Here is a 15759-nt window from a genome sequence, read left to right on the forward strand (position 1 = left end):
CACAAGACTGTAGTTAAATGATTTTGTTCATGGAAATCTATTATAAATTCCTAATTTTTAATTGTCTGTGCAGAGGGTGTGACGGGGGGGGGGGCGGTAGCAAGCTGTAAGTTTCACCTGGAGTGCCTAATTCCCTTGCACTAGCCCTGCCTGCGAACCACAGCAGAGCCCTGCAAGGCCACATGGCCCCCCCTCCCACCTGTGTTGCAAAATCAGTGTGGTTTCCTTCCACCTTACTTCAGGGAAAAAGGAGCAGTGCTGTGATTTAAAACTGGCAAAGAGAAGGCCCAGAAAAAAGAGGGAGGCCTGAAAAGTATGTGTGTGACATAAACTGCATGTGTAGGTGAGAGAGAGCCTGCAAGTATGTGTGTGTGAGAACTTGCATGTGTATGAGAGCAACAGAACTCGTATGTGTGTGTTAGAAACCTGGTTGTGTGACAGAGAGCATGCATAATTATGAGAAACTGCATATTTGAGAGAGTAAGAGCCCGCAACTGTATGACAGCATATATGTGAGTGAGAGAGCCTGTGTACAGCATGTGTGCGAGGGGGGGGGAGAGAGGTTAAAGATTGTGAGGCCCCTCCCCTAATCCACAACAGTCTGTGGGTGACTGGAAATCAAAAGATCCCAGGTATGGAGAGATGGATATTTTTAATGCTATTTTTAATTTTGGGGTATTTCATGTCAGCTGTTTGAAATATTTGGTGTTTGGGAAATATTAGAAAAAATTTGGATCATTTTAATTATTGGTTGTTCATTGGCTGTTGCCTGCTTGACATTTATTCTTTTTATTAGTATAGTTTAAATATTATGAATGATGTTTTCCAGCTCTTCATGTTGTTGCTTAATGTTTTATGAGAAATGTTTGTTTTTCCATTGTTGCATTGCATAGTGCAGTCAAATTTGCTGTGTTTTACAGAGCATATGTGTGAGTGAGCTAGTGAGCATGTGTATGAGTGAGAGAGAACAAGCGTGCCAGTTAGCATATGTGTGAGCAAGAGCAAGTCTGTGAACATGTGAACCAGAGTTTGTGAGCCAGTCAGCATGTGTGAGAGAGAATGTAAGGGAGTGTTATGAAAGAGAGGAGATAGTTTGTGCGTACCTCTTATCCCTGACTAATCCATGACAATCTCAGGGTGACTAGAGTCTGAAGTTCCCAGGTATGGAGAACGGGGGATAATGTTTTAGCCTTAGTTGTAATTATTTAGTGTTATTTGATGTCTGCTGTTTTTAAATATTTTATTGATGGGAAAACGTAAAAAACATTGGATGTTCTAATCTGCTGCTTTAAAATATTCTTTTTATGAGTATGGTTTTATTATGATTGATGGTCTATATATCTTGATTGCTTGATGTTTAATGAGGAATGGTGATATTTATGCTTTTCCATTGTTGCACTGCATATGGAGTCTCTTATGGTTTCAAATTCAGTTTGGCTGCATGTTTCTAGTTATAATTTGTCTCTTTATTCTGAATTTGGTGAGGGTCTGTGTTTTGCATGTGTGTCTCAGGTGAGGTATTATACTATAGTTTCTCTGTAGGGATCTATAACAGCTTGGCTTGTTCTGCTTTGTTTTCCTAATATCAGGTGTATTGGTGTTTTGGGGCCTGATGTAATATTTGCAGTATTGCCTTTTTATAGGTAGGATTATTACAGTTTGAGTGCTAGCAGTTCTCTCTTTGTATGGGAGATTTACTATATTGTAATTCAGGTTACTTAAAGCTTTCTGAATGCCGACGTGCTTTACAATAGTCCTAATACCATATGAATGCAGTTGTCTTTTTTGCAAAGTTTTTGATTGTACCATAGCAGTGCATGTTGTAAGTCTTAAAACACTGTTTTTTCTTGTAAAATCTGTTACTATAAATATTTTTTAATTTATTTGTGGGAAGGGTGGGGCCAAGCTGTAAGGCTCAATTATGACACCTTATTCCCTTGCACCATCTCTGGCTCAACAAGGAAAAGCAGGATTCCATCTGGATCTGGCCTACTTTGGGTTAGTGACTCTCCCCAGACTTGGCCAAGGCTTAATTTTCTCTTTTTATAAGCCCAGAGAACAGTATGGGTCACTTCTGGAGAGGGCCGTGGGGAAGAGGAGAGAGAGATGCAGAGGGGCTCAAGGCTGTAAGTTTCACCTAGGATGCCTAATACCTTGCACTGTTCCTGATTGGGAGCCACACAGAAAAGTGCATATGGAGAGAAAGAGGAGTCCATAGCAGCACCTGGAGCCACACAGGCAGAGAGGAGAATGAGAAAGCAGGAGACGGGAGGGAGATTGGAGAGAGAGATTCCCCAAATTGTTGAGCAGAGCAGTCTGGCTGTGTTTACTGTTTTATGACAGGAAAAATGCCATCTGCTTCCCATGGTACAGGGATCAACTCAGGGTTCAATAGAGTTTAGATATATACCCTAAATAATACCTGAAAACTCACCCTTTAGCTTTCAGTCTCATTCATTGGGATGGACCACCCTTGGCATCTCTGGGGATGGGTTTAGTGTGCAGGCTGGGATCAGCCTTCCCTGTACTCACAACTCTTTCTAATGGGCTTTTTTGTTTAGTTCTCCCGCCACCAAGAAAGGATTGTGGGAGTAAGGAGGAGCCTTCACCACCTTGGGAGAGCATTGCCCTGGCCCTTGTGAATGATTGATCAATAATTAAACCATCTCCTGAAGGCTACTTGAACATTGAAATCCTCTCCTCCCCTCTCCTATCTCTGTGAATTCTGGTTCTGTGGCTCTAGATGCGTGAAAGGATGGCCACCCCTGCTATACTGCATGATCTGGATACTAGGCCACACTCCTTAACAGTCACAGTCATGTGTGGAAATGGAAAGATACTATCGGCGAAAATTTTACTTAGTGCATCCAAGTGTTCAAAATGTTTACAGTGGAAAGTTGGCAATCCTATATCAAGATGAATTTGGAGTGGACAGAAGGTAGTCAGAATGGTTGATCCCTCAAAGATGGCTTAAATCCTCAAATTAGTTGTTTTTATATAATTCCTGGGTTGGATGTTCTTCCTATGGAAGAATTTCATCTTTATACAAAGGTTCTTGCACCTGCATATGTGACCAATTATACACCGGCATTTACAAAGATCTGGATGTATTTTGGAAGTTTTCAACTGCTGGTGTCTCGCAGCTGTCAGAGGGCATTAATTTCAATTCATAGAAGCCTTAATGACTGATACTACTGCTGACAAGTTTCAACCCCTTTTTGCATCTGATATCATGTGCCCAATATAGGCACATTGATTTTTCTGTGTAATTAACAGAATGACAAACTGAAGGCATTTTCAGCATACATAAGCTCATATACTCAGACAAATTGAAAATGTTACAAACTGTGAAATATTGCTTATGTATTAACTTGATAAATTGATTTTTCTATTTTGTACTCTCAGGCAGGTCAGTCCACGCACGTGGATTATGCACCTCTACCAGCAAATGGAGACAGGAGTAAAAGCTGACATCATGGACATATAGCCCTGCCCTGACATATCCTGCCAGTATTCTCCGTCTCCAGCAGATGGTGGGGATTGGCTGTTGTAAAAAATTAATGAAAGAAATGGAGAAGATGGAAGAATTTTCGTGCACTGCTTGAGCTCCTGAGGTGTGACACCAGTAGGTCCCTCTCTTCAGTTGAGCGTTTTCAGTGCAGGAGCCTGCCTCAGGCGTGGACTTAAAAACCTCCCTAACCTTTTTTTTTTTTCCCTCCCTTGATGCTAAGTGTTGTGTTCCTTCCCCCTCCTTCCCTCTCGCTTTACTCAGAGTTCAGTGTAGATCGGGTGGCACAAGCTCGGTGGGTTGGGGCAACCTTTGACTAGGCTCTGTTCGTAAGGCTCTGTTTTTTCAGCTGTGTGGAGGGCCACGGTGGCTTGATTTTCCCTTTGCTGGCATGTACATGTGGCAATGTACTGATGTGAACGTATAGGTGCGCGTATGCTTGTACATGTAAGATAATGGCCTATATAGAGTGGGGGTATGGTGTAAGTATGTACTATTTGAGTGCATGCTGAGCACATACTATTTGAACGCACACTGAGCACTTACTATCAGAGCATACTATATGAGCACATACGGTGTGCACTCTGTCACTGCCTACTGAGCGTATGCTATTTGGGCTCATTCTCGCTTTGTTTGGGTGTTTAATGTCTGGGTGCATCCAAATAGTGCACACTATTTGAGTGCATTCGGTATGAGTGCATTCTCTCTGGGCGCATGCTGTTTGAGTGCTTACTGTATGGAACCATGGCCCATTGCTGGGTGTATGATAGCATATGCTCTCCCGGAACAGTTATGGTGCTGTGGATATAGAGGTTTCAGTGTCTGTCTAGGCTGGCCTAGAGGTTAAGATTCCAGTCCTCAAACTTGCAGCCGATGCTGGTTCAAGCCCCGTTGGGGGTCCTTTCCAGACAAGCAGTTTTTGCAGGAGTCATTAAGGGAGCCTCCTGTAATGAAGTCCTATAAAAAGTTTTCACTGGGTGTGTGAGCTGTAATTGTTTATTTGGCCTGCTATATAAGGGCAATGGAGCCATCTCCTCTGTGTCTGTAGTGACGCTGGTTGTACAAGATTTACCTACTATGGTTTTTCTTTTTTTGGTTGATGCTGGCCATTCCCTTGGTCTGAGAGGAGTGGGGTGGAAGGTAGTAAGATGAAAATATTTCCTTCTTGATTTCCTGTGATGAGACATCTATGAGAGATGTGGCTCAGTCTGGCAGTGTTGGTCTTGGGCCTATGGGCTCTGGGATGGACCCATCCTTCCTTTTCTGGGTGGAATCCTGGGATCTTCAGGTTTTTTCTGCAGGGTCACCCAGCGGAGACTTAGGACTGACACTTTTCAGCCACTGTGTGCAAGTGCCTTGGTAAGGCAGTCCTGGAAATGTTCAAGAAAGATGTGCTTGATGATACGTCTAATGCCTCTTTTGGGGATTTGGGTTTCTTCCTTCTGGACAAAGGGGAGATTACTTCAGATTTGGAACCACTTTACACTCTGATCCGAGTTTTTCACAGTTAGGTTGCCAGGTCTGTTTCAGACTCTGGAGATGTTCGGTGTAGCTGTGAATGACTGCCTGTGTAACAGGAGGATCCCTTACTGGTCACCCTATGCAAGGTGTCATGTTTTCTTCCCCTCCTGGGTGTGATTTCAGGGTTGATTGCCCTTGAATGGAGTACCTCTGAATCTAATTTCATTGGAGGGCGTATTTTGGTGGGCTTGTGCCCCTTGGTCGAAAATGGTGCTTTACGCAAGGCTCAGGAAATTTGAGACTATTCGTAGGCAGGTCTTGTGGCCATGGCAATGCATTTGCAAATTATATCCTGTTACTGTCTAGTGCAGACTAGTTGCGTGTTTCTAGAGACTAATAAGAAAAAGGATCTAATGGCAATTCGGTACAGAACTGGGAGGACCGCATTCTTAGCTGATGCAGGCTGTGACATGGTGACGGTTTCTGGGTCCAATCTCGCTCACAAGGTTACACTTTTAGGGTTTGTGTTCCTGAAGTATCCTCTGGTACCAGAGCTCCTTGATCTTCACAATGAAGGTCCAAAGACTCACCTACTGGCTCAGAGGTGGGTCCAGATTAGTTGGAGCACTAGGTCTTCGACATAAGGGGATGACTGTGCTCTGGAATTCTTCTGGATTCTTCTATAATCTCTCTATGCAACTCTATACCGAACGGAGTGCTGATAGAGACTACCTTAACAAGGCTGTTGGACTTAAAGGCTATCATGCTTGTCCCCAGAAAATTGTGGGCCACTATTCCTCTTTCTATCATTTTTCAGGAAGTTGAGCATCATTTGTTTAACTCCTCCCAGAGGAAAACTACCGTATTTTTCGCTCCATAAGACGCACCTGACCATAAGACGCACCTAGGATTCAGAGGGGGAAAATTTAAAAAAAAAAAAAAAATTGTGCTAAACCGGCTCTGCGTCTGGGCGTCTTATGGAGCAAATTAGGGGAGTGCATAGTTTTTTTTTTTCTCCCCATTTTGTTTTCGGGTCTGGGGAGGGCCATTTCGGTCCACTCCCCAGATCAGAAAATTTTTCTTTCTGTGAGAACCCCCAAAACCCCCCCCCCATCCCAACCCTTTAAATTAACAACCTCCACCCCCCTGACCCCCCCAAGACCTGCCGAATTAATTTCCTGCAACCCCCCACCCTCCTGACCCCCCCAAGACCTGCCAAACGTCCCTGGTGGTCCAGCGGGGGTCCAGGAGCGGTCCGGGAACGATCTCCTGGGCGTGAGCCGTCGGCTGCCAGTAAACAAAATGGCGCCGACGGCCCTATGCCCTCACTATGTCACTGAGACCGACCGCTGCTATTGATCGGTCTCAGTGACATAGTGAGGGCATAGGGCCGTCGGCGCCATTTTGTTTACTGGCAGCCGACGGCCCTATGCCCTCACTATGTCACTGAGACCGACCAATAGCAGCGATCGGTCTCAGTGACATAGTGAGGGCATAGGGCCGTCGGCTGCCAGTAAACAAAATGGCGCCGACGGCCCTATGCCCTCACTATGTCACTGAGACCGACCAATAGCAGCGGTCGGTCTCAGTGACATAGTGAGGGCATAGGGCCGTCGGCGCCATTTTGTTTACTGGCAGCCGACGGCCCACGCCCAGGAGATCATTCCCGGACCCCCGCTGGACCACCAGGGACGTTTGGCAGGTCTTGGGGGGTCAGGAGGGTGGGGGGTTGCAGGAAATTAATTTGTCAGGTCTTGGGGGAGTCGGGGGGGGGGGGGGGTGTTTGTTAGATTTTTGTTTGGTTTTTTTTTTATATTCGCTCCATAAGACGCACATACATTTTCCCCCCACCTTTGGGGGAAAAAAAGTGCGTCTTATGGAGCGAAAAATACGGTATATATTAGAAAAGTTTCTCACATCTTCGTTTCTGACTGAGGCATGTCTAAGCATTTTCCAGGAACTTTAGTGTTTCCTGAGCTTGGCTATTGTCAGATGTAGTCATCGTTTTCAGTCATTGGGCTTCGGGCTGCTCATTGTGCACATTAACCCTCTTCAAGGTCATGATGGTAGTATTGGCATCTCTGTGCAAAAGAGGCACATATCTAGAGGATTTACAGTCTCAGATGCTGGAGTATTTCGATGTGCGGCCAGTGTTGAGTGTCGTAGTTGGGAGTGTATTGTTTAGTTCCTGGGGTTGATGGTGGCCACTTTGGACATTTTATCCCTGGACAGTAGGCATTCTTGCGGTCTCTTCAGCACATGTAGCTGTTCTCCGCTGTTATAGGAGTGCATAGTGTGGTTTCACTTGCTCCTGCCAGTGAGAGTCCAGTTGCACTGCTGACTACAGGTGGATCATCTCAGGATGGGGATTTCCCTGGAGACATTGACCTGCGAGGTTCTCATCTCAGATACGAACCTGCTGAATTATGGTGCTCCCTATCAGGAATTGGGACTGCGTGTACTCCACTGACATGTTTGTGCTTCACTGAGCGGCTGGAAGCTCATCCGGTCACAGCACTGTCAGACAATTCATAGATTGTAGTTTTCATCATTCATCTAGGTGGAACAGAAGCCTTTCCACTTATGTTAGCCTGTTGGGGTCATCTGATCTCATGAAGATGGTACGATTTTTCAGTCGGTGGTCTGAGTGTGCAAAAGTTCGGTGCTTCTGTTCAGGTGGGGCCACAGGGTAGGAATTTATAAGCTTTCCCACCAGGAACATAGACAGCATCTTTCACAAAAATGCTATGCAAACTGCATTCATACTTCTGATATCTATAGATTGGCTCTGAAGGCTGTGTTTGCTGTTTTACAGAGGCTGCTGGTAGGTAGTGCTCACAGCCTGTCGTTCAGGACAGCTCTGCTGCTCCAGAGACCCTTCCATGCAACGATCTGGATCGATTTTGCCTTATGGTTGGCCCTTGAGAGGGTTTGGTTGCTGAAGTGTGGTGGTTATTCTACAGTGACTTCTTTTTAGAATTTCCTGTTTAGAGGCTTGGTCTTTATCACCTTGAAGGTTCAGGTAGCAACTCTCACTTGTGACAGAGGGTGAGTCTTTGCTGGACCAGAGGTGCCCCAGTTCTTGAAGGGAGTTCACCGTTTTCAGCCTCCCTTGTGGCTACCGGTGCTGCTGTGGAACCTTAATCTGGTCTTGACTTTGGCGAGTCTCACCTTTCTTCCACTGTGTTCATGTTCCTTGCAGCTACTTACCTTTTGAAGGCAATTTTTTTCTTGTGGCAATCTGTTCAACACATTGGGTTTCTGAGCTGCAAGATTTATCTTGCCATAAGCTGGCTTGTGCCTGACTCTGGGGGTGGCACATTTTAAGGCTATGCTTTCCTTCTTGGGAGTTTCATTTGACTCGCTGTATTCCCCTTCCCACGCTGGAGGGGGTTAGTGAATGAGAGTGGGTCTCGTGTTTTGCGTGCCTTGGATGTCAATTGGCATCTGATGAGGTACTTGCAGTTTTTGGCTCTTTCAGGTAGTCTGTTTATGCTTCATGGTGGAGATAAAGGGGTTTGACAAAGCGGACAACTACAGCTTGGATGCCAAGATTTCTTTCTTTAAGTAACTTAGAGCATTTTCAGCTAGAGCTCTGGCGGTATTGTGTATGGAGAGATTATTTTTTCTTGCTAAGATTTCCTGGGCAGTGACAGGATATTACTTGCACACCTTCCCAAGCATTGTCGCTTGGACTTTTGGGCTCCAAGTGTGGTGTTGTCTGTACTGTGGGAAGCCTCCCACCCTGTTCAGGAGTAGCTTTGGTACATTCCACTTGTGAGGATTGACCTGCCTGAGTGCAGAGGAAGGAGAAATTGCTACTTACCTGATTTCCTCTCCTCTAAGGAAGGCAGGTAAATCCACAACCCACCCTCGGCTGCCTACTTGCTTTTCATTCTTCCCTTCTTGTGGATGATGCAGTCTGTTCTGTTCATTCCTTGAAGGAATGGTAAGTGACATAGCCTCTGAGATTAGTGTGTGTTGATGCTTTTGGCTGAGCTCTGTGTTTCTGATCTGGTGGAAACATGAATGGTTGACTATGAATAATCATGTTATATATTCAGTTTCACCTGAATACTTAATAGAGTAGGACTTCGCAATCTTATGAAAAAGTGTTGGGAATAGCCGATATACTTAAAATAGCCCAATACTCTTCACCAAATGTCACACATTATCGACGCTGCACAACTGAAAATATTAGAAAATGACCGTCATAATAGGCTTCCTCGTTAGGGCTTTCGCCTAATTCAACTCGGCCTTATGTGTAATCATAGGTCATTACTGTCCAAATCTCAGGAATGATTCCCACGATTGAGATGCTAACAAGTATATTTTTTTAAGATTTTTTCAATTGCAATAAAAATGTAAAGTCATTGGCTGTTTCTGCCGTCAACAAATAACGTTAATATGATATCACTGATGAGAAATCCATCTCTTGAAAAATTCCAACTTATCTTAAAGTACTTCAACGTTTCAATCTTGAGCCATAGCGGTGTTCACATTGCTGATGGGTCATCAGCACAGTGCTGATGGGTCATCAGCACAGTGCTGATGGGTCATCAGCACAGTGCTGATGGGTCATCAGCACAGTGCTGATGGGTCATCAGCACAGTGCTGATGGGTCATCAGCACAGTGCTGATGGGTCATCAGCACAGTGCTGATGGGTCATCAGCACAGTGCTGATGGGTCATCAGCACAGTGCTGATGGGTCATCAGCACAGTGCGGTGTTCACATTGCTGATGGGTCATCAGCACAGTGCTGATGGGTCATCAGCACTGTGAACACCGCTGTGGCTCAAGATTGAAACGTTGAAGTACTTTAAGATAAGTTGGAATTTTTCAAGAGATGGATTTCTCATCAGTGATATCATATTAACGTTATTTGTTGACGGCAGAAACAGCCAATGACTTTACATTTTAATTGCAATTGAAAAAATCTTAAAAAAATATACTTGTTAGCATCTCAATCGTGGGAATCATTCCTGAGATTTGGACAGTAATGACCTATGATTACACATAAGGCCGAGTTGAATTAGGCGAAAGCCCTAACGAGGAAGCCTATTATGACGGTCATTTTCTAATATTTTCAGTTGTGCAGCGTCGATAATGTGTGACATTTGGTGAAGAGTATTGGGCTATTTTAAGTATATATTCAGTTTCTCCATAGTTTCTTTTCCAGTAAATACTGGTGGGCTGATGGGACAGGGCTATATGTCCATGACAACAGCTTTTATTCCATTTCCATCTGCTGGTAGAGGTGCATAACCCACTTGTGTGGATTGATCTGCTGCCTTTAGAGGAAAGGAAATTTCAGGTAAGTCAAAATTTCTCCATTTTTTTTAACTTGTAAATAGTATTAAATATTATTTGAAAACAATATGAATGGTTTTTAGTGTAAAAAAAAAAATAAAAACCCCTCACTTTTTTGTATAGTAGTCAGAGGTGTGAAACTTTATGCAAAATTATGCAAATTTGTCACATAATTACTACATTATTTTGAAAAATCTGTCATAGGAAACCAAGGGCCCTGAGTATAGCACAGACACTGAAAACTGGACTCAAATGAAGATGATTTTTTAAAAAGTGATATGACCACAAATGTGCACATTTATTTTTAGTGCTTTTCCATTCAAATCGGGAAAGCACTTACACAATGAAGGTATCTGACCATCCAGAGGCATGATAACTCTGCTCAGGGTGGAATGATCAGGATCAAATTTGGGTTGAAAGCTATCCATGATGGGTCTAAAATTTATCCTATTAAAATGATCTCAATCTGGCCAGATGCCTTAGTGGCAATGATGTGCAATATTATGTAGAAATTCTCTGGTTTGCTGGGGATGATGCTGAGGGTAACATTCACATCCCGAACGGGAGGTGGAAAGAGTTGATCATTGCTTAAGAGTGACAGTAGCTGGATTTAGAACCCATGATCTGAGTTTAGTGCTGGTGCATGGCTCCCAGCCAAGGATTGTTGCTGTATTGACTGGAATATATATATAAAAATATATATATATATATATATATATATATATAAATAATTTGGTTAAAACCGATGAAACATCCCTGATGGAGAAATTGGGCTTATTGGTTTTAACCACCAAAAAAGTGTACCTTAGGTGCTCTATCATGTAGCGGCTGGATGATGTCGTCAGTGTGTGCTGACAGGGAGCAGAAGCCCCGCCAGCAGGCTTGCTTTTACTTTTGGGCAAAAGGGGCAGCTGCCCTGGACTTTGCATGACAAGGGACCCATTTGTAAAAGGCCCAGATTGTAAGGTTCACTGCTCTTATTACCAGCAGAAGGCAAGAGCAACTTTACTCCGTGCAGTGCATACCAACACCATTAACCCCCATCCCCAGTTAACACAAAAGTCCTGTCTGCAGGTCACCCATTTCTGTGGTGTTGGGCCTCTGTGCAGGCTTGGGTGCGAAACATCAATATGCTTTCACTTCATGCATGCCTGCATAAGCAGGGCAGGACTGGGGAAGCAGAGAGCATATGGTTGCAGTGTATATATGCACTGTCACTCTGTGCTGTTTGAGAGAGAGAAATGCCATAATGGTTCCGTTCCCTTCTCAGACTGCTGCAGAATGGAGGACTGTTCTATACCCCCCTTCACCACACTGTGATTGACATCATTGGAGTTGCACGGTGTGAAGTTAGTGAATACTGCCTTTCTTCACTCAGGAGCAGAAGAGAGGGGGGTGATATCTCTTTATAAAAACCTAGTCTTGAGCCAGTGCTGGCTTGGGTTATTGCTTGGCAGGGATGGAGTGGGTAATCAGACATGTTTTTGCCCTGGTGGGCCAGTCAGTTTGTTTACTTGGTAGTCCAATTGGAGACCCATCTGCATTTTCTTTCAAGTGCATACCCACCCTGCCACTCTCATCATAGCCATGTGCACTCTGCACAACAGTTTGTAAATTTTTTTAAGATAAATCTGTTTATGCCTTATTAAATTGTATCCACCTAAAAATATGCCAAAATTGTAATTTGTGCTGCAAAACAGTGATAAATCTGTTTATGCCTTATTAAATTGTATCCACCTAAAAATATGCCAAAATTGTAATTTGTGCTGCAAAACAGCGATAGACACTTATTTTTGATATCCACCAAAATCTTCTAATTGCCTGACATTTTAATCCCTAAACTTGTTTTTTATAAACCCCGTAAAATCATATGTCCTAGATGTAAAATCCGTAGTCAATTGCGAATGAAGGGTCATCGTGCCAGGTTCTGATTGATCTAGAATCCCAAAGAAACCGGAAGAAACGGGGTAAAAAAAAAATCTGAACCTAATTAGGTTGAAGTTATTTTCTGTAGGATATAGTTGAAAAGCACTGATAAATTCATACGTATGCATACTTTATTAAAAGTAAATACAAGTTAAAACATTTTAGGATAATTGGGGGGAAAAAAAGGTTTCAAATGAGTAAGACTCAGAGGAAGTAATAGAACTAAGAAACAGACGCATTGATATTTTTTGGAATCTAGTTTGAAGTGCATCTGTTCTATTAAGTGTAGTGAGAGCGCATAAGATCTTAATGAAGATTAGTGGGACCGACTTAGAGCAAAGCTCCATCTGCAAATGCATCAAGTGCTTCTGGGGACTTTGTCAGCCCGAGAGCAGAGGGGTCGTCTTTAGCTTTAAGAAATGCTTGCTTTCAGGGTCTTGGACACTGTCGTCATCTTCCAAGCATACACTCCTTTCTCTTTGTTTCATTCCAAGCAGCTGATTTTAGGCCAGTTTATTATGTAAAAGTTTTAAATTTGGCTACTGTAAATCAGTTTTGTGTTTATTGGTTGGTTGACTAAGAAAACAAAAATTAGCCTTACTGAATTGATGTAGGCAAGTGGAGGTGCATTAACATTTGGACCCAGTGTATTAGTGTGCAGCATGCTGAGAAGGCTTAGGAGGTACCGTGGTGATTTGTTTTCCGAAATACATTTTTCTGCTGCCAGAGTAAGCTTCAATGGATTCTTTCATCACACATGACAGACAGAATCCACTTACAGGCTTTCCACGATAACCTCTGGTGGCTTTGAGCAGTTTAATATAACAGACTCCCTCTTGCTTAATTTCAAGAAGCTGCATCTAAGCAGAAAGGCACATTATGCATTCCCTTGCCATACAGTTAATTATCTTGTAATGTACTCTTGATATGCTGTGTTTTAGTAGTGCAAGCAGAATTTTTTTGTTAATTTGATTGGCAGTTAATTTACATTCTGAATTTTATTTCATTTCTGAGAAGTCATTAGCTATTTGAAGTTTTTGAAAGTGCTTCTTCGTATGTAGCCACTGATGCCATTACAAACTTAGATAACTTCGTGCTGATCACAGGTCCCCTGTGTCAACCTTGCAGTGAAGGATGAATACGGAACAAACTGCTGAAGAAAGGAACAAAGGAAAGGGGGAGCTTTTCTATTTATTTGTTTATTTTTAAACAAATACATGGGGTAAAACCATAATAGGTTCACACTTTTTTTTTTTTTTTTTTAAATTTCAGAAAAGTGTAAACCAATAAGAAATGGACTAAAAATGGAGGCGAAAGAATAAGAGTAATAAGGAACAGTCAGTTTTGCTAATTTGAAGAATCTGGCTAATACTGCTGCTGCCCACAGGCTTGGTGACATGACTTTTACTTTTCTCATAGTCTTTGACTACGTCTACAGAGATTATGTCCTGTCTTGGTATGGAGGACTCGGCAAAGATGAAGGACAGCTCTACCACCTGCTATCTGAAGACTTCTGGATGGTGGGAAGACAGCTGCGACACAGGCTGCATCACATCGATGTCGTCAATGTTGTCTGCAGTGACGTAGTAAAAGCTTTACATACACACTTTTGTGACCTCAAAGCAGCCAATACCAGGTAAGAAAAAAAAAAGTTTTAAAAAGATGCATATCTAATGAAATCTTATATTGTTAATCAGTTTATAATAGTTGTAATATAGTCATTGGCAGCCCTGCTTAATATTTTCTTTGAAGCATGGGTTTTCAGCCCAGTCCTCGGTACACACCCAGCCAGTCTGGTTTTCAGGCTATTCACAATGAATATGCATATGAGAGATTTGCATGTTGCTTCCATCATATGTACATCTATCGCATCTATCAAGGCAATCAAAAAAAAATTCACTCACCCCGAGCTGCTCCTGCGCCGACCGCGAGGCAGACCACGCCGTTCGCCCGTCCGAGTCAGGGAACTTGGCCTGCCCCCGATTCCGCCCTCCTGAGTCCAGCCAACCCCGACAGGCACCACTGAGCATCCAATCAGGGCCAGCCCTTGCTGGGATTTAAATCGGGGCCCAGCTAGGTGCCGCGTGCCGAGCAGCGCGACAAAGGGGCCTTCCCCTTTGTGCACCCCTTCATGCAGTACCGGAGTGCTTGCCTCAACTTCTTACTGCTGCAGACTACAATCTCTCTCATCTCTATTTCTCCAGATCAGCCCCCAACAACCATCCAGCCTTCCTCTCTCATCCTTTCATGCCAGCAATCAACCAGTTCTCCCCGACATCCTCCCATTCCAGCTCTTAGATACTAATTGCAATACTCATCCACAACAACTACACCAATCCGGCATCAGCCTTCTGCCACAACAGCTTTAACCAAACCTATTCCCACTTTCACTCTCAACAACTTCAACAAGCCAGCTCCAACAATCACCCACAACATCCATTAAACCCATTCCGGCATATACCATTCCAACCTTCATCCAGCTCATTCCAGAATTCATCCACATCCAACCTCTAACATCTAACCAAGGAACCTCTATCCAGCTTTCATCCGAATCACCCTACCAGTCAACCCCAACTTGCTGGCTCGACAACCCAGAATGCATCCAGTTTTATCAATCCCTATTCTTCAACACAGTCTATCCACATCAGGAAAATTAACCAAGCATGCCCAATACTGCACCTTAAAAACCCTCACCGCCATCCTGATTGCACCGATCACCCAACTCCTAGGCCTCACTCTATTTAATTCTCAATCCCTTACCAAGAAATCATTGATCCTCAATGACTACCTCCTAGATGCTAAGCCGGACATCTGCGTTAAAACAGAAACATGGCTTAAACCCTCGGATACAGCAATAATAAACCAACTACCAACACTGACCTACGACTTCTTTTCTCTCCCCCGACAGAAAAAAAAGGGGGGGGGGCATTCTACTAGCAACCAAAAAAGACCTCAGATTTCGCAACACCCAGTTAAATCAGATCCTAAACTAGAAATTGGCCTTTTTACATCAGACCAACTACGCCCCTCCGTGCCTCCTGGAAACAGAAGTTTCCCCCATTGTTGAAATAACTACAACTTACATTAATCTGAACGCTCCAGCGATAATTCTAGGAGATTTCAACTTGCATGTAGACAACCTCACAGCTGGCTGAGAGAAAAGCCTCTCAGCCAGCTGTGAGGCTTTTCTCACTGCCCTCTCAGCCATGGGATTCAAACAGATAGTCAACAAACCTACCCACAAAGCCGGTCACACGTTGGACCTTATCTTCGTAAACTCAGGCATCAAGCATTCATCACACCTCAACTGCAAGAAGGTTCCTTGGTTAGATCACGCACTAATTTCCACCAGCTTCACGCTGAAAAACCAGCATCGCTCACTCACCTCAACCCTCCTTTCTCTACAGAAGATCCTGCTCCTCTGAAGACCTCAGTAAACAACTGGCCTCACAACTTCCTCTCAGACCTCACCAATCCTAATTCTGCCCTCCTTTCCTGAAGTAACATTGCAGAGGCTGTAGCAAATAAACTATGCCCTCTAGCAACAAAAAAA

General features: G+C 43.6%; 1 protein-coding gene across 2 annotated transcripts in view; it reads left to right on the forward strand.

Annotated features, from left to right (window-relative positions):
• SNX25 (sorting nexin 25) overlaps window positions 1-15759 on the forward strand; it is a 421458-nt gene that overhangs the window by 90933 nt on the left and 314766 nt on the right. For both annotated transcript variants that reach the window (XM_029586797.1, XM_029586849.1), the window contains exon 3: window positions 13626-13842. In XM_029586797.1, the coding sequence (XP_029442657.1) occupies window positions 13626-13842 (217 nt within the window). The remainder of the gene's footprint in view (window positions 1-13625; window positions 13843-15759) is intronic.

The sequence above is a fragment of the Rhinatrema bivittatum genome, chromosome 1 (assembly GCF_901001135.1).
Source record: "Rhinatrema bivittatum chromosome 1, aRhiBiv1.1, whole genome shotgun sequence".
Classification (NCBI taxonomy): Eukaryota; Metazoa; Chordata; class Amphibia; order Gymnophiona; family Rhinatrematidae; genus Rhinatrema; species Rhinatrema bivittatum.